We start from the raw sequence: 22079 nt of genomic DNA, 5'->3' as shown, positions 1-22079 counted from the left end.
GTGTCACACAAGAAACATTTCATGATGGATATAAGCAAAAAGCTCTCCCAAGACCTTTGCAACCTTATTGTTGCAAAACATATCAATGAAACTGGTTACAGATACATTTCAAAACTTCAGAATATTCCAGTAAGCAGCATGGGAGCCATTATCTGCAAGTGGAAGGAACATCACTGCATCATCAACCGGCCATGCAGAGGATCTCTTCGCAATATTTCTGACCAGGGAGTCAGAAGGATAGTCAACTCCAAGAGCCAAGGACCACTCAGAGAAAGCTCCAGAAAGACTTGAAGGTCAAGTCAATTAAATTCAATTAAACAGTTCTGGAAGTAACTTAAGATCAGGATTAACAAGAGGGACCCCTGGAATCTGTTTAGAACAATGGGCCAAAATCATACCTGATACTGCGACTAATACGTTTTGTCATACAGGAAATGTCTTGAAGCTGTCATTACAAACAAAGGCGTAGGCACGTTCAATACTTTTTTCCTGTGTCATTCCACTGTATTACTGTTACGAGACACAGACTCAAGGCACAGAGAAGTCAAGTTCTGAGATTTTACTTGTTGGTTTGCAGGAATTCAAAACATAGAAACTGAAAACAGGACTCTTCAATTCTCAGAGGAAGGAGTAGTTTCAAACATAGGAGTTACTGGATCAATTCAAAGGGAAACAAGGCAAGAGTTCAACGATGTCACAAAAATGCAAAGGTCCAAAAGGCAAACACAAAAGTCAACTTAACCCTCTAGGCGCCACAGTCGACAAGATGCGGTACTGAATAAAACAGCCGATTTAGTCAAATAGGGTGTCATATTTCGTTCGACCTCCACTCCACTAGATGGCTGTCATGTCATACGTCATCCCTGAGTCGAAAAAAAGTCATGGTTTAAACAAAACTTTCGCGCTACAGCTGCAGTGAATCAGTGCGTGCAATACCGGAGCTAGTGTGCGTGTGAGCTACTTTATCAGAGCGATATTGTTAACGTCAGCGAGTATTTGCATTAGATTATCGTCTAATGGCATCAAAAAAGTTTACCTGAAATGAAGTGTTGGGTCTTTTATTCGTGGACCCTGATTCTGAAGGGGAATGTCTGCCTTCAGAAAATGACGGTGATTCGTTTAGTGAGGCTTCAGATGCGTCCCTGCCTTGCAATGATGCAGCTGGACAAAGAGAGAGTTTACTCCATAGTTTAGCTTACACCAAGCACAAACGTTGAATCGTTTGCCCAATGTCACTGGTGGGAATAATGTTTCCGCGGTTCGAGTGTTCATCGGGAAGTTCGCAGGGTGTTAGTGGTGTGGCGAACGAGGCTGGAGGTAGCCTAATATCCATAGCGCTAGCTTCTGTCTTCTGAACGTGTGCCTCTCCACAATCGCGGCGACGGTAACGTGGTGGAGCCTTTGTCTAATGCCACTGGGTATGTTAGACGAGGTCGAAGTGTTCATAGGACAGTTAGGGGGGAACGTAGTGGCAGTGTGGGGAGTCGCAATGAGAATGACAGTAGGCCTAGTCCGAGCTCGCCGAAAATTCTCTCCACTTTCGGCGCTGAGGCAGATCTGGCCATGCTGCTTTCATGGTGGAGGTGGTGACACGCTCTCTCCCTCTCCCACACACACACATTAGGTCATGCATAGTCTATCACAAGATGATGGGAATGCCGGCCCTGTATGGATAGGGATAGGGAGTCATTATCTCTACAGCAAAAGGCCTGCTACATAAAAAAAAAAAAAAGTGTCAGCCATTTATTAGTAATGATTTACACTGTTGATTTGCTATCTATTTCCCTGATCATTTAGGACATACACTATGTGTTCCTTTTTGTGTGTTCATGTCCTTATGATGTGTGTGTGTGTCTTTGTCAGCTAAGAAAAAATACAAAAAAACATCAACAAAAACAACAAAAAGAAAAAAAAATACTAACATTGTCTCTTGTCTTGTCTCGTCATCTCACTCCTGATCTGTGCCTTGCCGTGGCAAAATGAGCTTTTGAACTAAACAGGTCTTGTCTACTTGTGTTTGTGTGTCATCTGAATAATATATATGTGCCCCATACATGGAATCAGAGTGCCTACTGTATGTAGTAAATGGAAAATCTCTACAGCAAAAGGCCAGTCTACCGCTACATGCATTTGGTTTGTTTCTGCCATTTATTAGTAATGATTTACACAGTTTGTTCACTACTTACTATTTACCTGAGCATTCAGTATTGTGCAATATAGCATACAGAAGGTGAGGGACATTTTGGGGAAGAAGTGGTGCATTTTATCATTCAAACATCGCGACTTTTCATGAAAATTCTATAATCCAAGATGGCCGCCACCATATGACGTCATAATATGCAAATTAGATAAACATTTAATCTCTACATAAACTTTGGGTCATCCTTAATATTTCTCTAATTTACAGAAAGTCTCTATCTCTTATCACTTTTAAGATATAGCCTTTTGAAATGAAGATGTCAAAATTGATCGTTTCGGAAAAAACCTCTGGCGCCTAAAGGGTTAACTCGTGGGTTTCTTCTCTGCAAGATTCAAGCAGCAAGGAGCTGAAGTCCGTGTAGCTCAGTGTGAAGCCAGACAATGAGTGAACAAACACAGGGGTTTACATAGTGCTGGCAATTAGGACAAACGAGGGACAACGAGGGCAGGTGTGGCCTGTTAGTAGACAGGGGAGAGTGAGCGGGAAGCAGTGTTTTCAGTAGAGTCAAGAGTGGGCGTGGTTGATGGAGAGCTTGGTGTGGCTGTGACAATTACACATAACTCTTATGTTTGGATTTTTTCTATGTGTGTTAATATAATGTGTGGTGAAAATTTCAAATATACTCACTGGAAGTTTAGGCTAATTACTGAAAAAAAAAGTAAGCATTCAATACTTATTTCCACCATATAATTATTTACCTGAATATTTTTACTTCCAAATTCAATTTCAAATTTACGGAGCCCCTAAGGGGACATGAGCAAAAAAAAAAATCTAAAGTTTAGTTTCATGTGCTCACCTGAAACTTTCGTAACTTTTACTCATGGAACTTTCTGTGATGGAACATGAAAGATTTCGCGCACATGAAACTAAACTTTTTTAGTTTCATGTGCTCACGTAGATTTTTTTTTTGCTAAAGTCCCCTTAGGGGCTCCGTACAAAATGAATGTCAGACGACATTTAAAGTGACTGGATTTTGTATACAAAACATACTGTAGTGAAAACTGTCTAAGGTCACTCTCACTCTCCCTTGCTAAAGAGCTAAATGGTTTAGTCCGCCTGCACGATTCATAAGATAGTCTATCTTTAGTTTATTAGTTGAGCATCGCTAGTAGGCTAGTAGACCGCTAATTGATGTGCTGCTGGTGCAATATCTTTCTCCAAGAAAGTCAGGTTACCCAAAACAAAGGCCAAAACAGGAAAAAGAGAGACATCAAAATGAGGGGAAACAACTGCTAATAAACTTCTTTCCAGAGAAAGGTGAGCACAAACGTCAAAACATGAAATCCCATGGTGTTTGCTTAAATATCTCCGCAATCATTAGTTTCTCCAAATCATTTTTTTCTCTCCCTTTCTGTTTTCGTTAGTCTTTTTTTTTTTTTTAACGGATGGAATTTTTGATGTAGCGAAGTACAATGCTCAAAATGTAATCAAGTAAAATTTAAAATACAGATTTTATAAACTACTTAAAAAATACAAAATACACAGAAAAACTACTCAATACAGTAACGTGAGTAAATGTATTTTGTTACTTTCCACCTCTGCTTAATATTATTTCTATCAGAGATGGAAAGTAACGAAGTACAAATACTTCGTTACTGTACTTAAGTAGATTTTTCAGATATTTTTACTTTACTATTTATTTTTGAGGTGACTTTTTTACTTTTACTCCTTACATTTTAACACGAATATCGGTACTTTCTACTCCTTAAATTTTACAAAACTGGCTCGTTACTTTAGTTTCAAATAATTTCAGTGGAGTTACCGTTATTATTTTTCGCGTCATCAATAGCGGATGGGAATATAGCCTATGTTGCACTTGACGCACCACTTGACTCGACAGATTTGGGCGGCATTCATTCGCAGCAAATCATTGCAGCTTGATGGTAGTTAACGTTAACGTTAGCACATAGTAGTATGTCTTAATTAAATTTAGTCAAAAATGCCCTCCTCCTCTCCTCGCCTTTGGTGCTTCCCTAACTTCTAGCTGCAGTGTAGCCTATATCCTTAGCAATAAGTATGCAGCATTGGGTCTTGAACAGGGATGTAGTGGAGGCTAAACGCAAGTAAACACAGTTTATCCAACTCTTATTAGAGTTTATCCACCTCTCAAAAGAGTTTATTCACCAATTACAACTGTTAAAAAAATCACACTGTATTATCCACAATAACAATATTTACACTCATCAACACTCTATGAACCACTTAATGCCACTTGTATTGTTATAAACACTGGACAATAACCTCCACCATCATCAAACAATTTCTAAATGCCTTTTCTAAAAATCTGATACCACATGGCGCAGTCCACCTTACCATGATCACAGAATTCATAGTTTACCCACCTCTTATTTTACCACTACATTCCTGGTCTTGAAATATTCACAGGAATCCATAGGAATTAAATATTTGTGTTGTTTTATCCAATATTAGTTGTGCAGATATATGTTCCATCTTATACACACCCATGAAGCCAACAAAGAAAATGCAAAAATGGAGACTTTTGTGTAATTATTCCATTTTGTTTAGTCATTCTATATCAGAACCTGACATACAATCCAAATAGTCTACAAGAAACCTCAGAAATGCATACTTTTATTGTCAGTATACATTTTGGGGAGTTTCCAGGGCATTACAAAATGCATAAGCATACCGTGGCAAAAAATGGTCTAAAGTACTCATTTTTCATTCTATATTGATCTACTTTTGCACAGCTTCGCAAGACCTGGTGCTAGGGCTCAGTTGTGTTTCTAAAATCATATCAAGTGACCTACAGGGCTGAAATGTGGTCAGTTCAGAGAAGCTTGTTATCCAGGAGAAAGAAAAAAACAATATTCTAGGCTCTGTAACTCTGTGCCAGTGCTTTCTAAGAAACTACAGGATCTTAGCCTTCTAAAAATGTCCAGCATTTGATGGTAGGCCAAAAGAACACACTGCCCTCTGAAGTAGGCAGTGCAATGTTGGGGGGGAAAGCCTAGAAATGGCCCAACAGGTTATGGGAAGATTTAAAAAGAGAGACTGGCACTCTTGCACTCTAGTAACATTTGTATGGTCCAGGTACCGTTGCATAAAAAATGGTTGTCATTCACAAGACTACTTTTACTTTTATACTTTAAGTAAATTCCCAAACCTGTACTTTGTTACTTTTACTTGAGTAAATAAGTTAAATCAGTACTTCTACTTTTACCAGAGTATTTGTACTTCTACTTACGGGAAGTGAGTACTTTTGCCATCTCTGATTTCTATACAAACCAAGACGGTGGATTCCGCTTGGAGCTCCAATGGAATTTTGATTTGCGACGAGAATTCTCGGTCTAACGGTTGATGTGCCGTGAGAAAGGTTGGAAATAGGCGACCTACCAGGCCAGCACTAACCTCCGAGCGTGGTAAACAAAATCAGGCAGTAAAAGCCCCGGTAAGAACCAAACCAGATTTTGTTCCAATCTACAAACCTATGGCTACTGAAAAATGTAAGGTTCATTTATCAAATGTTATGTTGAAGTATTAAAAAATATTGTTGTTTTAGAATTTTCGAACGAAAGGGACGGTAATTGGTGCTTTTACAATATGCGAGTCAAGGCAGATGACCTAATACTTTTGGCAATATAGTGTATCTTGTTATGCCAGTGCAGGTAAGCTACTTGAAGTAACTGAAATGAGCATTATATTTCCCAGACTTGGTTCGAGATTTTCCAGAGGACCCAAGTGATGATGATGATGATGAACATGATGGAACATGGTTGTTAGAGATTCAGGACCTAAGAGGTAAAACAAAGTGTTATGTATTAATTTAACACATTTATGTTTATTTCAACATTATGTTCAGTTTTTCACAACATGACTAGCACTACAGTGGCAAAAAACAGTGGCTGCATTCTGTCTGTCACTGGTAAGCTTGTGTACAGCAACTTCAAGCTTGTCATTGCAAGAGGCACAGGTAGAGATTTGAGTTTGAGTAAACAACAGAGCATCCACTTTCGGAGGAAGATTATGGAAACACTGTGGAATGTAAGCCTACATCAAGACTACTGAATATCCCAGTTTTTAAACATGTTGGTCAAGGGACTTCCGGGAAGGCGTGACACCAGCATGGCTGCATAGTTTTTGGCTCCGCTCGGCTTGACCTTCCTTCCCCATGCTATTACTGCAAGATATGCTTTGAAATCCCTTAAAAAGTAATCTTTCAATCTCTTAAACAACAACTTGATATAAATCATGCCAAACGAACAAAAAAATAACCCTACTTGCACAGCAAAGCAACAGAAAAAGCTCACAACGCCTGAAAGCAAGATGGAGGAAGAAGCTACATCTGACGACACTAAGGCAGAGCTTGCCAGCATCAAAAATCTCTTGAAAGGTATAGCGGCAGATGTGAACAGTATGAAAACAGGCATGGAAAAGCTGCAAACTAGGCTACTGTTGAGTCGCTGGGTTCAAGGATGTCGGAGGCGGAAACCAGAATTTCAGACCTGGAAGATGCTACAGCCGAGGGGCTAGCATAGACTCTGCTTTATCTAACCCAGTGATTCTTAAACTAGCAAAAACTTCCATGGGGTCGCCAATTATTTTCTGTATTCAGTCTGAAATTATTATTTTCTGCCTTTTTCTTATTTACACGCAGTTAAGAGAAGAGAGAGAAATGTTTTCGTCTTTCAACGAGATCTGGTTCAGTCTATGGACTACTGGTCCGCTGACAAACTCAACTTGTTCCCGCTATTTTAAGTAAAACAAAACAAAAGACAGGTAGCCTACTAGCCAAAATGGACAGGTGGCTGCTTAAAAAATTTAACAAAAGCTCGGAAGTGCCATCTACCAGTGCGTCTACTCCTCCGTGATCCTCAGATGGGACAAGTCTGCAGCCGGTGAGAATAAAAAAGAACAAACGGCACGTCGGCTTTATCAGAAAGAATTTCTGAAATATGCATTCACTTGCCAAGTTAAAGATAACCTCGACCACCCACAATGTGTGATTTGCAGTGATGTTCTGGCGAATGAGAGCTTAAAACCTGTCAAAATGAAACAACATCTCAAAATGCAGATGTCGGCTCAGCACCGTGGAGGAAAATCTCTGTGTCGCCGTATGCAGCATTCCTCCTAGAATTAACTTGCTATGTTCACGGAAGCATGCCCACCCTTCCCATTGAAATTGTTAAAGATAGTAAACCAGAAAAGGGAAATAAAAAAATATTGTTATTGTTATCGCCATAAATATAATTAATGTAACGTTGTAGGCCTAATGCTGCTGTGTATGTGTGTGCGTGCTTGTGTGTGCGCGCGCTACGCACATAGCGCTCTGATCTGATATGGCGGCAGCCTACACTTGTTTAATCGTGATTGTTTGGTTTTCTCGGTTCTTGTTCATATGGAGTAAATAAAACAAATGACTTTGCTTTCTAGTTTTTGCTTGATTTAGTTGTTAACATTTGAGGGGGGTATTTGAGTAAGGACTTAGAATGGGTTTGGGGAAAGTGGGGTCGCCAGACCTCGCCATACTTTTTTGTGGGGTCGCCAGGCAAAAAGTTTAAGAACCGCTGGTCTAACCTAAAAGCACTTCAGGATAAAGTCACATATTTAGAAGACTACAGTAGACGGAACAACGTGCGTGTGATGGGCATTCCTGAAAAAGCAGAGGGTAACGACCTGAGAGGATTTTGTGCTTGATATACTAACGGAACAGTTGGAGCTGGATGTGAATGTTGGATTTGAAATTGAGCGAGTGCACCGCGTTGGGCAGAGTGCAGTCAAGGGTCACAGTCGTCACGCTCAGGGGGTCGTTTCTAGAAAGCATCGTTTGCTAACTTGCGTCGCAACCTTGGTTGTTTGCTGCATCGTTCTTGGATTTGGTGTTTCTAGAAAGGGTAGTTCGAACTCTCAATCGCAAACAAGGACGCAAAGTTTGGTCGTTTGAACTACTGCCCCTAGGCAGTCGCACTTGTGTCGTTCCTTGGTAGTTCCTGTTGGTGTCCGGAGCGCCTAACCAAAAATCACAATCGCCTAACCAAAATTTGCGAAGTGGATGTTTATTTCGTGACTCAATGATTAATCTATCCTGTAGCTTAATTTTGATGAAGACACTGCTCCCCTACTTGGCTCATTCTTGCTATTTATGTTAATTAAAGTATTGCCTTGCTTTTAGTATTATAATATTCACAGTCCCTAACAACAGCAGTGTTAAATGGTGTAGTGGCTAAAGCAGATGACTTATTATCCCAACGTTGTAGGTTCGATTTTCTTATGATGTGAGATTGTCCTCTTGCTTCTCGCTACCTGCAGGTGAACTAGTGTGACATGTAGATTCAATTGTTTTTGACTGATGTATACCTACCTATTGTACTCTGGATGTAGAGTAACTATATACATAAATATGTATGGTCAAAACCTATTGTTGTGTCTCGTAGGCCTACTCAGAGATAAAAAAGAAGAGCTAGGATCTTGAACTCCGGCCAAGTCAAGTGCACCAGCAGCTGCCGTTAAACCCCGAGACAGTTGATAACCTTTGGGATACCCAGATATTTGTCCAGGCTATATATTTTTTCCAACACAGATATTTAACACAAATAATGACTCATATTGTGCTGTTTTATATGCTTGCAATAGGTTTAGGTTTTGGCTGATGGCAATGACAATACCAACATTAATCACTCGGTTTAGATTAGAAACATGTCGACAGAACATTTGACAGAACGTGACAGAACATTTCTAGGGGGTGGGGTATTACACGTTTCCACTGTTTCCACCAATTATATGTATCGCTGCATCATCAACAACGTTGTTGGAACTATGGTGTTCGAACGTCGGAGGTAGCGAATTGCGACACAGGTATGATGCTTTCTGGAAACAGGTGTAACAGTGTCGTTGTTTGGTCGCAAGTTGCGTCGTACCATGGTGGTTAAGCAACGTCGTTGCTAACTTTTCTAGAAACGACCCCCTGATCCGCTTTCTGAGATTCAGCGCGAGAGAAGCGGTCCTCGCGGCTGCTCACGGAAAATAAGCAGTCGTATGGGAGGGAAAGAAGCTCTCCTTCTTCCAGGATCTTTCCCAAGAGGTGCTACAACAGCGTAGAAAATTTGATGGTGTGAAGAAGCAACTCAGAGGACATGGGATCCTCTACTCCATGCAGTACCCAGCAACGCTGAAGTTTTCTGTAAACAACAAGTGGCATTCCTTCACTTCACGAAATGCGGTAGCTACCTTCCTTACATCGCAGGGCTTTACGCAGGGTGATGAGTAGGCTCATTATGGTCAGTCATAATTTCTCTTTCAATGTCTGGGACTATTTACATATTTTATTTTAGTAACATTCCTCCAGATATGCATATTACAAGTATGGTACTCTTGGAATGGTAGCCAAGAGGGTGATTATTGATATCATAATTTTCATTGCATTGTTTGGTTGACTTGCCTTTTTGAAAGGTACTTCAGGTTGTCAAGTTATTGGTTGGGATAAAAACATGGGCCAGGTGACACTTTCATGCGGATGCACTATAGCATGTTTAGTAGAGCAGGAGAGCCTAATGCTATGTGTGGGCTCTTGACAGTTTTGTATTTGTGTACAATGTTTTTTCGTTTTAACTGTGTGTTGCTTTGTTCAAGTTTCCTTTTTCCACAAGGGAGTAGACTAACAGGACAAGAAGTTATTATGTTTTTTAAAACAATTGTGGCTAACACTTATCTGATTACACCTAGTTATATTTTATGGGTGAATTGTTTAAACTAATATCATTGAATGTTAAGGGTGCAAACTCAGCTATAAAAAGGAGGAAGATTCTATGGTATCTCAAACAGAAAAATCCAGATCTAGCTTTCTTGCAAGAGACCCACCTGGAGGAAAAAGATTCATTATTATTGCAAAGGGACTGGGTTGGGAAAGTCCTTTATAGTGCAGGTTCCTCCAGTCAGAGGGGAGTAGCCATCTTGATTCGGAAAAACTTCAACATTAAAATACTGATGAAGAAGGCAGGTGGATAGCAATAGAGGTTGAACTGTTTGGCATTAAGTATACGCTTATGAATGTACATGCACCAACAATGGAAAAGCCAGGTTTTTTTGTAGGGGTGAGCAATGTAATAACAGGGTTTGGAAATCCATATATAATCTTGGGTGGGGATTTTAACAACGTGAGGGAGCCCACGATGGATAAAACGTATATAGGGGGTATAACACGACCTTCACAGGCACGGAAAGAAATTAACACATTGGTGGAAGAGCTGGATTTGGTGGATGTGTGGAGATTTTTTCATCCTTCAGAAAAACAGTTTACTTTTTATTCCCACCCACATAATTCTTATTCCAGAATAGATTACTTTCTAATTTCAAAATCATTGATCTCTGTTACAGCACAAACAACAATAGGCACAATTTTAATATCAGACCATGCTCCAGTGGGGATGGCACTACGCGTAGGCCAATCAAATAAAAAACGTCCCAGTAGGTGGAGATTTAATACATCTATGCTCAAAAATGAAAACTTAGTGCAATCTATTAAAGGGGAGATAATGTATTACTGGTGGACCAATGAAGGCACAGTATCAGACCCAGCTGTGGAGTGGGATGCCTTTAAGGCCAGCTTTAAGGCATTAGAGGCCGGCTTATTCAAACTTGCTCATTTCTAAAAAAGACAGCGGTCAAGCGCTTTCAGGAACTGGAAGGAGACATAAAAAAAATGGAAAATAGGCACGCAATATACTTTGACCACTCTTCACTTCACGAACTGAGTAAATTAAAGATGGAATATAATTCTATATTACAGAAAAAAGTTGAATATTCATTATTCAGAAGTAAACAGAAGTATTACGAACAAGGGGAAAGGACAGGGCGGTTTCTTGCACAGAGAGCAAAGCAGCAATATACACAATCACTTATAACAGGAATACAGAATGACGGGGGAACTAAAAACAGATGATATTGACATCAACAACTTATTTGTCACATTCTATCAAAGTCTTTATAAATCAGACAACCCTGCTTCTCAAGATATTAGCGCTTTTCTATCTACTGTGAAATGTCCAACATTATCACAGGATGAACAAGAACAAATTGGAGCTGACATTACACTAGAGGAAATTAAAGAGGCTATTCAGAAACTGCAGAGCGGGAAATCTCCAGGGGAAGCTGAATTTTATAAGGCCTTTTCAGATCTTCTGGCCAAAAGACTACTGAAAGTTTACAATAATGTCTTATTGAGAGGGTGTCTTCCAGATAGTATGCAGACGGCTATAATAACTCTAATTCATAAAAAGGATAGGGATCCACAACTGTGTGGCAATTATCGCCCAGTGTCACTAATTAATGTTGATGCTAAGATACTCGCTAAAATCTTAGCTACTAGATTGGAAGGGTTATTGCCAAAACTTATCCACCCTGATCAAGTAGGTTTTATTAAGAATAGGACATCATCTGACAATCTTCGCAGGCTTCTTCATCTTATGTGGCAAGCTGGTAGAGAATCAGATGTAACTGTAGCTCTTTCACTGGATGCAGAGAAAGCATGACAGGGTGGAGTTTGCATACTTGTTTCAGACATTGGGGAAATTTGGGATGGGAACTGCTTTCATTAATTGGGTTAGGTTACTATATCACAATCCCAAGGCATCTGTTGTGACAAATGGCAGACAGTCTACTGCATTTCAGCTTTATAGAGGGACACGGCAGGGATGCCCCTTATCCCCCCTGTTATTTGCCCTGGCCCTGGAACCACTGGCTATTGCCATTAGACAAAATAACACTATAGTTGGTATTAAGACTGGGGGTAAAGAACACAAATTGCTTTTGTATGCAGATGATATTTTGCTACTGTGCAGATGCCCATCAACCACAGTATCCCATATTCTCACCTTGATCAACTCTTTTTCACTTGTGTCTGGATACAAAATCAACTGGTCGAAGTCTGAGGCCATGTCCCTATCCAAGGTCTGTCCCCCCAGTGTTAGAAAGGGTTGGCAGTTTTCATGGCAGCCTTCAGGCCTGACATACTTGGGCATAAAAATCACCCCACAATTGAATAGCATTATGGACGTCAACCTCCTCCCCCTGATTCAAAAAATAGAACTTATACTCCAAAACTGGACTAAATTAGGCTTATCACTTCTAGGTAAGGTCAATATTTTGAAGGTGGTAATAGTTCCCAAAATTAATTACATAAGTAATATGCTACCATTAAACTTCCCACACACTACATTAGTAAAATATAATAAAGCGGTTTGTGGTTTTCTGTGGGCAGGCAAAAAACCATATGTAAATCAAACAAAACTTTATGCGGTGGTGGCCTAGGTCTGCCCCATATAGCCTGGTATCATTATGCTTTTTTTCTAAAACAGTTATCCAAGATATACATCACTGCTGATATAGCTCCAGCTTGGGTGTCTATTGAAGGGGCCCTTATCTATCCATACCCGGTACAGGCCTTAATTACACAAACTAGTGGCACGATCCCTCATGATAATCCAATACTGGCATTTTCACAGGAGACTTGGCAAGCCTCACATAAAATCCTGAGCTTATATCCAAATTTTACTTGTCAAACTTCACTATGGCACAATAAATGTCTCAAGATAGGCAAAAGGACATTTTCTTGGCCGACTGGGTCCAGCGAGGCATTGTTTACATTGGGGATTTATTTGAGGGAGACACTTTCTTTTCTTTTGAACAGTTAAGAGCAAAATATTGACTTTCAAATAAGGTCTTTTGGAAATACTTACAGTGAAGAAGCTGTATTCTGTCACATCTCAGACTATCACCACTTGCACCAGCTACTGAATTACCGACCAGATTGGGACAAGAACAGGTTTTTTTAATGAAAGCATCAGGCTTTTACAGTATTTTAAGGGAATCTCTGCCTCCTAATTTTGGGGGCTTAAAAAGATGCTGGGAGAGGGATATGGGAGAGAGTATACCAGATGAAGCGTGGGAACAAGTAATCAAGTCATGGTACAAAGTTTCAAGAGAAATGCAGACACGGTTGATACGTTATAAAATTATCAATAGGATTTATTGGACCCCGTCAAAAATGGCACGGTTAGGACTTAGAAGCTCAGACGTGTGTTGGAGGTGCAACACTGAGTGCGGCACTCTTTTACATATGTTATACTCTTGCCCCATAATAGACCCCCTATGGTCTGAGATAATGTCTTTTATCAACAAGTTGCTGACCACTGCTCTGGTACGCCATCCATTGCTCTGTCTCTTGGGTGTGGTACCACAGGGGAGCGGGTTAAATGCCCATCAATCCTCATGGTGCCGAACAGCTGTAATAGTTGGATGCAGGATAATATTACGCCATTGGAAAACACAAGTAGCTATATCAATGGTGGAATGGTTTAATGAGATGTCCAAGATTGCCTCTTATGAGAGGGTGTGCTATAGAATGATAGATAAGGAGGACGTCTATATGAAAATTTGGGGGCCTAGATATAATACAGTAAGCTGGTGGTTTGTTTTTCTGTTTCTTTTTATGTCTTTTTTCCCCTTTTGTTTATGAGGATATTCTAACATTCAGTGATGTACTAATGTGTATAGTTACACACACTTTTTTTAATATATACTGTATAGTGTATAGCTTTGTTAGTCAGTATCTGCCTGTAATCCTCCCAGTTCACTTGTGGATGTTCAGTGTTTGTCTTTGTCTCATGTATTTGTGAAAAACCAATAAAAAGTGAATTACAAAAAAAACAAACATGTTGGTCAAATCATTTTGCGACCCCTCACTCCCCGACCCCCAGTTTAAAAAACACTCTAGGCTACACTTTCCTGACATTGAACAGCTTGTGGACTAAATTTGCCTTGATAACTTGATTCTGAACTTGATAACTTGTTCTGATCACTTCACTTCTTGCACACTGCAGTGCAATAGAATTTATGTTCTATGTGACTGTGTTTTCTGTCTTTGATTCCTGGTTATTATTGCAATCTATGTAATCTATCTAAATTGTACATTAGCAGAGATGAAACCCCTATGTTGTTTATTATACAATGGTAAGTTTTTGTGTGATGTAATTCAGTTTACTTGAATAAACCCGAACCTCAGTAGATTTAAAGATGATAGATGTTGTCTGATGCATCAATAACCTTTTATGCTATATCCTCTTCTTTATTCGTCCTCTTTCTTTTGACACTATTGTTAGACTAAGTTACAGACTCTACCTCATCCTAGAGTCTCACACACACTGACTTGTCGCTCATTCTGATCCCAGGTTATGGATAAGAAACGATTATGTAATATACTATATGAAGCAAACTTGAACTGTTGTACTGATAACTTAAAATACTTACTCCACACATATTACCAAGATGGCAAGTTAAAGAAGATTTTGGTAGAAACAACCAGACCAAAATTTCTGTTACTTCATTCAGGTCCTTGCGATCCAAACCCTTGCTTCAACAATGGTATCTGTGATCAGAAAAGGGGAGAGAAATTTAAGTGCAAGTGCCCCAAGCCTTTTAAAGGTAGAAGATGTGAAAAAGGTAAGACATTTTTTGCATATTTCTAAGGAAAGCAGGAATACAACTATGAAGATGTGTAATTTATTATTTTGCCGTTGACAGCCAAAAAAGTTTGCAAGAAAAGGACATGTGGGCGTGGAGATTGTGTTTTAACTTCAACTCCACCATACTATGAATGCAAGTGCAAAGAACCATTCAAGCCACCCAACTGTGAATCAAGTAAGAGCAATTCACTCAAGCCAACACTTCCCGACGTAGTATCTCTATTGGATTTGGCCATACAGTGTCCTCCACAATTAATTAAATTAATTGTAGTTGATCAGAGTGTCTGGAACTTTCAAGTAATTGAAATATGAACAAACATTGATGTAAAGAATCATGGATTCTATGTAGTGTTAGTGGAAATATGTTTATCGTCGAAGTGCTGTTTGAGGCAGTTGTGATTCATCTGAAACTTTGGGTTTGTCTCATTATGATATAATGAGACATGTCTCAATATGTGACCCTGCAAGGCGAAACCAATCACTTTGGTAAAATTTACAAAATTAAGTTATTGTCCTCACGTGAATGGCCATAAACTAAGCTTTCCAACGATATGTATATCGAGGGTATTGCAAAACGTATCGCTAAAATAACCGCATCCAAAGTTGTCATGGTTCTCCTGTCTCGATACGCCAGAAGAGGAGAAAATCACCTTTTTAAGTAAATTGTCACGTGCGATAGTTTGAGGGCACAGTTGTTATTAGCCTTACGGTAGCATGACTTTGCAGGTGACTGACTATGTGCAGTTTCATCAACCATGTAGTGAGTGTCTTTTTTTCTGTTTTTCTGCCCCCTAGTTAATACCTAGGACGGTCATAAGGTGTCACTATAGAATATAATTAATGTATTTCAGGGGAAGTAAGGGGAGGGGAAGTTCTGTGTACACAGATTGTGTATACTTTTAAAATGTGCTACGTCAATGGAAAACTTCTCCTGTTCCCTAAAATGATGCCAGGATATTTTTAAAAGTTTGTGCTTTTGACCCAGCCCTAAATAAAGTGTTGTGAAGGTTTTTTCAAAACTGATAATGTTCTTTTAAAGGCTAATTAAGCACTAGGCCTACTAAGCGAGACTAGTGTTATGTTGAACATAAAGCATGAAGTAGGTTCAAATTTGACTGATAGAACTTTGGACTTTTTTGTTTGAAGTTTTAAACTTGAATGGTGTTGTGTGGATTCTAAGTTGTTCGTTTTAAACTGAACTGAAAATGTAAAGCAACAAGGCAGTTAGCACAAACTTCTACCTCTCTACCATATTTCATTGTATTTGAAATTAAATGAAACATGAAATATTCAATGGACATTTGTGTACTTCAAATGTCTCTTTGATTCATAAAAAACATACTGATTGATTAATTTATTATTTTATGTATCTTTAAAGCTGCTGCCTGTGACCCAAGTCCCTGTTTGAATGATGGCAAATGTATAAAGGATGGGCAAGACTTTGACTGTGTCTGCCATGACAACTTCAGTGGAACATTCTGCCAAGTTGGTAAATGCATTTAAATTCCTACCTGGAAGGATATTCAAAATTGTTGACTTTCTAAACCAATGGGATTGTCAGATATTCTCCACTTGCAGACTCGGGGTTGTTTTAGTTATACATGAATGAATTCATCAAAGGCATAGATTGAAGTATCTGGTTTCAAATGTTGGTTAGACGTTATAATAACTCTTCATAACGAATGGTAAATTGATCATGCATTACGTTATAGTGAAGAGATTATTTCAGCAATGAAATTATTACTGATACTGTCTACTAACCATATGTAATGCTTCAGTTGTTATTTATACCACTGCTTGGTTGAATTTTCTACTGTGATGCACTCTTTTATCGTAAGTTCCATTTTTTTGGTAGCATTACGATGGACGTCTATCAGATTGTTCGTTTAAACATAACATAATGATTACAATATGATATTTAAACAAACCTCTGACAGACGTTCATAGCATACCAACATTGTAACATAAGACAGTTACACTTCATTTGGAGCAAGTAAAACAATGTTTACTTTGTTTTGTATGTTTGTATGCTCAACAGAAGAACTAACAACTGGGCTTTGACTGTAGCAATTTTGAAGTAGTAATGTTAGTTTGTTCTGTAAGTTAGGAAATGAGTCAATGTGTGAGAGAAAAGAAGTAGTTCTACAAACAAGACAGTTTTAGCAAAACATAGTCTGGCAACAGTTGTATTATCGGAATAATGGACTCCTCTGCGTTTGGGTATCAGAAGGTGGCCACATTTACACCTCAAATGTGTGTTAACTTCAGTTGTGTTCTGGTCATGTTGTCCATTATCTTATCTTTTATATATATATATATAGTATATACAATAATTTATTAAAAGTATATAATATTTATATATAATGATATTAAATGAGGAGAGTAAGGACAGGAAGTCAACTGAAGATGAGTTATCCAAATGAATAAAATCGCCAAGGATTAATAATGGACATGTATCCATTGGAATACATATCCAATAGACATGTATCCATTTTGGTGTTCCCCAGGAGTTGGTTTCAGACTGGGCCTCAGTTCACTGGCCATGAGATGGCTAACCTCTGTAAGACCTGGGGAGTGACCCAGACGTTGACCACTAGCTATCACTCCCAAGCCAATCTCACTAAACGTTCCAACTGGACCATCAAAACGATGATTGCCTCTTATGTGGGGAACCAACATAAGAATTGGGTGGATCAGGGACCACTTTGCAATCAATGCAGCCTACCTTGAGACCACAGGCTGAACCCCTGAAGAGTTGGCATTTGGAAGATCTCTGAAAGGGCCACTTGAGAGATTGATTGGGACATCGCCCTCACCTCATCAACCTCTGTCCACAATCATAGAAAGACAAAAACAAATAGTTGAAGAAGTCAAGAAGAGAGTTGTGGGGTGTCGGTCCAGACAAGCCAGATACTGTAATGCCCACAGGAGAGGTGCACAACTCCTGCCGGGAAACTTGGTCTGAGTCCGTTAGGTGACTGGGAGACGGTCTGAAGAGAGTAGCAAGTGCATGTATGATTTTGAATAAGTGGCACCAGTATTCAGTGTTGCAGCTATGAGTAAATGTAAAAGATTTCCTTTGAGTATTTAGTTACTAGACGTTTATCAGCCAGATAATGCATGAAGGAATGCCTTTGCAAACTCCTGAGTTGATTTATTCAACAGATCTGGTGAGATTGATTGTTTTTTTTCTCTTTTCACATTTGCTTGGTATACCATTAAAGGTTGTATCAGCGATAGCGGGGATACATGTACAGTACGTCACTTCTGTTGATGTCCAAACAAAACAGAGTGCTAGCTCGCTACTCCCTTTACATTACATTTACATTTAGCAGACACTTCTTGACCAAAGTGACTTACATATGTCAGCTATATTACAAGGGATCACATTGTCCCCGGAGCAACTTGGGGTTAAGTGCCTTGCTCAAGGGCACATTGGTGAACTTTCAGGCTACTGCACGCTAGCCCAGCTCCTTAACCACTACACTACCACCGCCCCACTACTCCCCCCCTCTCGTGCAATTAAAACTCCTAAACGCGCATCTCGTCGGTTATTGGTTGAAACACTTTATTTTGCCTTTGAGTGGATTGCCAACCCTTGTTGGTAGCAATTGTTTTTGTGTGCAGATCTCGGAGCCTAGGCTGCCTCCAGAGACACGTTTTTTTTGACAGCCTGCTTATGCGGTAGACAGCTAGCGGATCATTAGGAAAGATTAGATGAATGTGATCATTTATGTGTGGGCCTTTTTTGGGCATGAAATCACTGATACAACCTTTAAGCAAGCGATCATTTTTTATTTTTTTTCATTTTTGTGGATTATACAGGGGCGCCTTAATACCACCCGAGGCCCCTGGGCTATATGTTTTTTAAGCCCCCCCGCCCAACCGCAAATATTAACTAGAAATGCAATTCCAAGGAATTACCAGTGCATGAAAATGCTAAAGTTGTGATGTAAAATATCATGTATAGTTAAAACAGATAATACAGAGATGGTTACTACGGTGATGCTAGGATAGACATGGTGGTTGCATAGCTTAATAAAAGTTTATAGTTTAAAAGCTGAATGTAGATAGTTTAAAAGTTGTTGATAGACAGTAGATAGTTTAAAAGTTGTTGATAGACAGCTAGTTTAATGATAGTTTAAAAGTAGACCTTTTAAAAGTTGAAGGTAAATAGTTTAAAAGTTGTTGACAGACTGGAAGTTGAATGAATGTTGATATTCAAATAGTTTAATGGTTGTGTATAGGTAGATATTTGACGATAACTGAAAGTTGGAATGGCTCTAATGTTTGCTAGCAGTTATGCTAAGATTTTTAACTATGCTAACCATGTTACTTAGCTAATGTTTTATAGCAGTGCTAGCAATGTTAACCTGTTAACCATGCTACTTAACTAACGTTTTTCTAGCAGTTTAATGAATGTTGATATTCAAATAGTTTAATGGCTATGTATAGGTAGATATTTGACGATAACTGAAAGTTGGAATGGCTCTAATGTTTGCTAGCAGTTATGCTAAGATTTGTAATTCTGCTAACCATGTTTAGCAGTTTTGCTAAAGATTTTCTAGCAGTTTTGCTAAACATGCTAACTATGTTAGCAATGCTAACATGGTAACTATGTTAACCATGTGACTTAGTTAACCAAGCTTATCATTTTTAGTAGTTATGCTAACTAACATACTAACTATGTTAACCATGTTACTTAGCTAACTTAGCTAATCATTTTTAGTAGTTATGCTAATTATGCTAACTAGCATGCTAACTATGCTAACCATGTGACTTAGTTAACCAAGCTTATCATTTTTAGTAGTTATGCTTACTATGCTAACTAGCATGCTAACTATGTTAACCATGTTACTTAGCTAATCATTTTTAGTAGTTATGCTAACTATGCTAACCATGTTACTTAGCTAACCTAGCTAATCATTTTTAGCAGTTTTGCTAAAAATGCTAACTAGCATGCTAACATGTTAGCATGCTAACTATGCTAACCATGTTTACTTAGCTAACTTAGCTAATCATTTTTAGCAGTTATACTAACTATGCTAACATGCTAGCATGTTAACTATGCTAACCATGTTGATAGACAGCTAGTGAATGTATATAGTTTAAAAGTTTAAAAGTTGAATGTAGATCGTTTAAAAGTTGTTGATAGACAGCTAGTTTAATAGATAGATAGTTTAATGATAGTTTAAAAGTAGACCGTTTAAAAGTTGAATGTAAACAGTGAACAGTTTAACTGAGAAACTTCATTCAAACTTTGTAACGTAGGTCTTCAAACAGATCGGGTTGGTATGACTTTTTAACTTTGAAATTTTTATATTTTTTAAACTATTAAAGAAAAACTTTTTAAAAATCCCCATAGACTTAACATTGCCGATTGTGACATCATAATACGGCCGTTAAGCATTTCGAATCCTATGGCAGGTGTTCAGGCCACCTGCAGCCTCACGCTTTAACCCTTAAAGGAGTACCGTCACACCGGTGTGACAGGAATGTTGGGAAATTAACACTCTAAAGAATATCTGGGTTCATTGAATTCAACATAGAATTTTAGAACCTTCAATTGTTGCGGAACTTAGAATGTTCAAAAACCTACACCTTTAAGGGTTAAGCATACAATCTGGGTCAATTAAGACTACACATCCTATTCAACTGTTTCCTCTGCCCAAAACTGTTTCAAAATAAAAGTCCTCACTACAATAATCCACTGTTAAACAATGTAACTTAAACTATCATTAAACTATCTATCTATTAACTAGCTGTCTATCAACAACTTTTAAACTATATACATTCACTAGCTGTCTATCAACAACTTTTAACTTGTCATCAACTGTCAACACTTTTCATCAACTATGACTCCTACCTACTGTAGCTAGTTAGCATGGTTAACAAAGTTAGCATGTTAGCATTGCTAACATTATTAGCATTTTAAGCAAAACTGCTAAAAATGATTAGCTAAGTTAGCTAAGTAACATGGTTAGCATAGTTAGCATGCTAGTTAGCATTTTAGCATAACTGCTAAAAATGATTAGCTGAGTTAGCTAAGTAATATGGTTAGCATAGTTAACATGCTAGCTATCATTTTTAGCAAAACTGCTAAAAATGATTAGCTAGGTTAGCTAAGTAACATGGTTAACATAGTTAGCATGCTAACATATTAGCATGCTAGTTAGCATAACTAGCATAACTACTAACAATGATTAGCTAAGTTAGCTAAGTAACATGGTTAACATAGTTAGCATGTTAGTTAGCATAACTACTAAAAATGATAAGCTTGGTTAACTAAGTCACATGGTTAACATAGTTAGCATTGCTAGCATAGTTAGCATGTTTAGCAAAACTGCTAAACATGGTTAGCAGAATTACAAATCTTAGCATAACTGCTAGCAAACATTAGAGCCATTCCAACTTTCAGTTATCGTCAAATATCTACCTATACACAGCCATTAAACTATTTGAATATCAACATTCATTAAACTGCTAGAAAACGTTAGTTAAGTAGCATGGTTAACAGGTTAGCATTGCTAGCACTGCTATAAAACATTAGCTAAGTAGCATGGTTAGCATAGTTAAAAATCTTAGCATAACTGCTAGCAAACATTAGAGCCATTCCAACTTTCAGTTATCGTCAAATATCTACCTATACACAGCCATTAAACTATTTTAATGTCAACATTCATTCAACTTCCAGTCTGTCAACAACTTTTAAACTATTTACCTTCAACTTTTAAACGGTCTACTTTTAAACTATCATTAAACTATCTATTAAACTAGCTGTCTATCAACAACTTTTAAACTATCAACTTTTATGAAGCTATGCAACCACCATGTCTATCCTAGCATCACCGTAGTAACCATCTCTGTATGATCTGTTTTAACTATATTCCTTGGAATTGCATTTCTAGTTATGATTAAATGATACCTGGCCCGCGATCTGACCCGACACATAGCGTGCGCTTTTGGTTAATAACATGCAGTGTAGCCTATGTAAAACCTTTACATAAACAGGAACAGAAAGCCCTCGAATCACGTCAGCCTACCCATGACATCGCTTATCAAAAAGGCTAGCCTACTGCACGAAAACAAAGCGTTGAACTTTTACAACACTGGCTGTAGGCTAAGTTAAAAGATGGGTAGGCTACACATATGGACGTTTAAAAGCTTTTCAATAGTGCATGTGTTTGTCGTGTCGGGGGTTCCCCAGGAGTTTTTTTTTTTAAATTCTGTCTACTTATCACACCAGTTTAACGCAGTTGGGAGGGACAGAAATACTTTTAGCCTACAGAACAAGCTGGCTCATGTGATGTGAACATGGCTACCTTATGCATTATCACTACACTCACTACATGGAGACATATCTCACGTTAACATTGGAGAAAACATAACATAGCCTAGAC

At 38.5% G+C, this 22079-nt stretch overlaps 1 protein-coding gene across 1 annotated transcript in view; it reads left to right on the top strand.

Annotated features, from left to right (window-relative positions):
* LOC125311489 (hyaluronan-binding protein 2-like) overlaps positions 1-22079 on the top strand; it is a 106130-nt gene that overhangs the window by 5250 nt on the left and 78801 nt on the right. The window contains exons 3-6 of the mRNA XM_048269592.1: positions 5873-5962; positions 14546-14656; positions 14738-14854; positions 16058-16168. Of these exons, the coding sequence (XP_048125549.1) occupies positions 5873-5962; positions 14546-14656; positions 14738-14854; positions 16058-16168 (429 nt within the window). The remainder of the gene's footprint in view (positions 1-5872; positions 5963-14545; positions 14657-14737; positions 14855-16057; positions 16169-22079) is intronic.

Source organism: Alosa alosa, chromosome 18, assembly GCF_017589495.1.
Source record: "Alosa alosa isolate M-15738 ecotype Scorff River chromosome 18, AALO_Geno_1.1, whole genome shotgun sequence".
NCBI classification, from domain to species: Eukaryota; Metazoa; Chordata; class Actinopteri; order Clupeiformes; family Clupeidae; genus Alosa; species Alosa alosa.
This window is presented reverse-complemented; position numbering and strand designations above follow the sequence as displayed.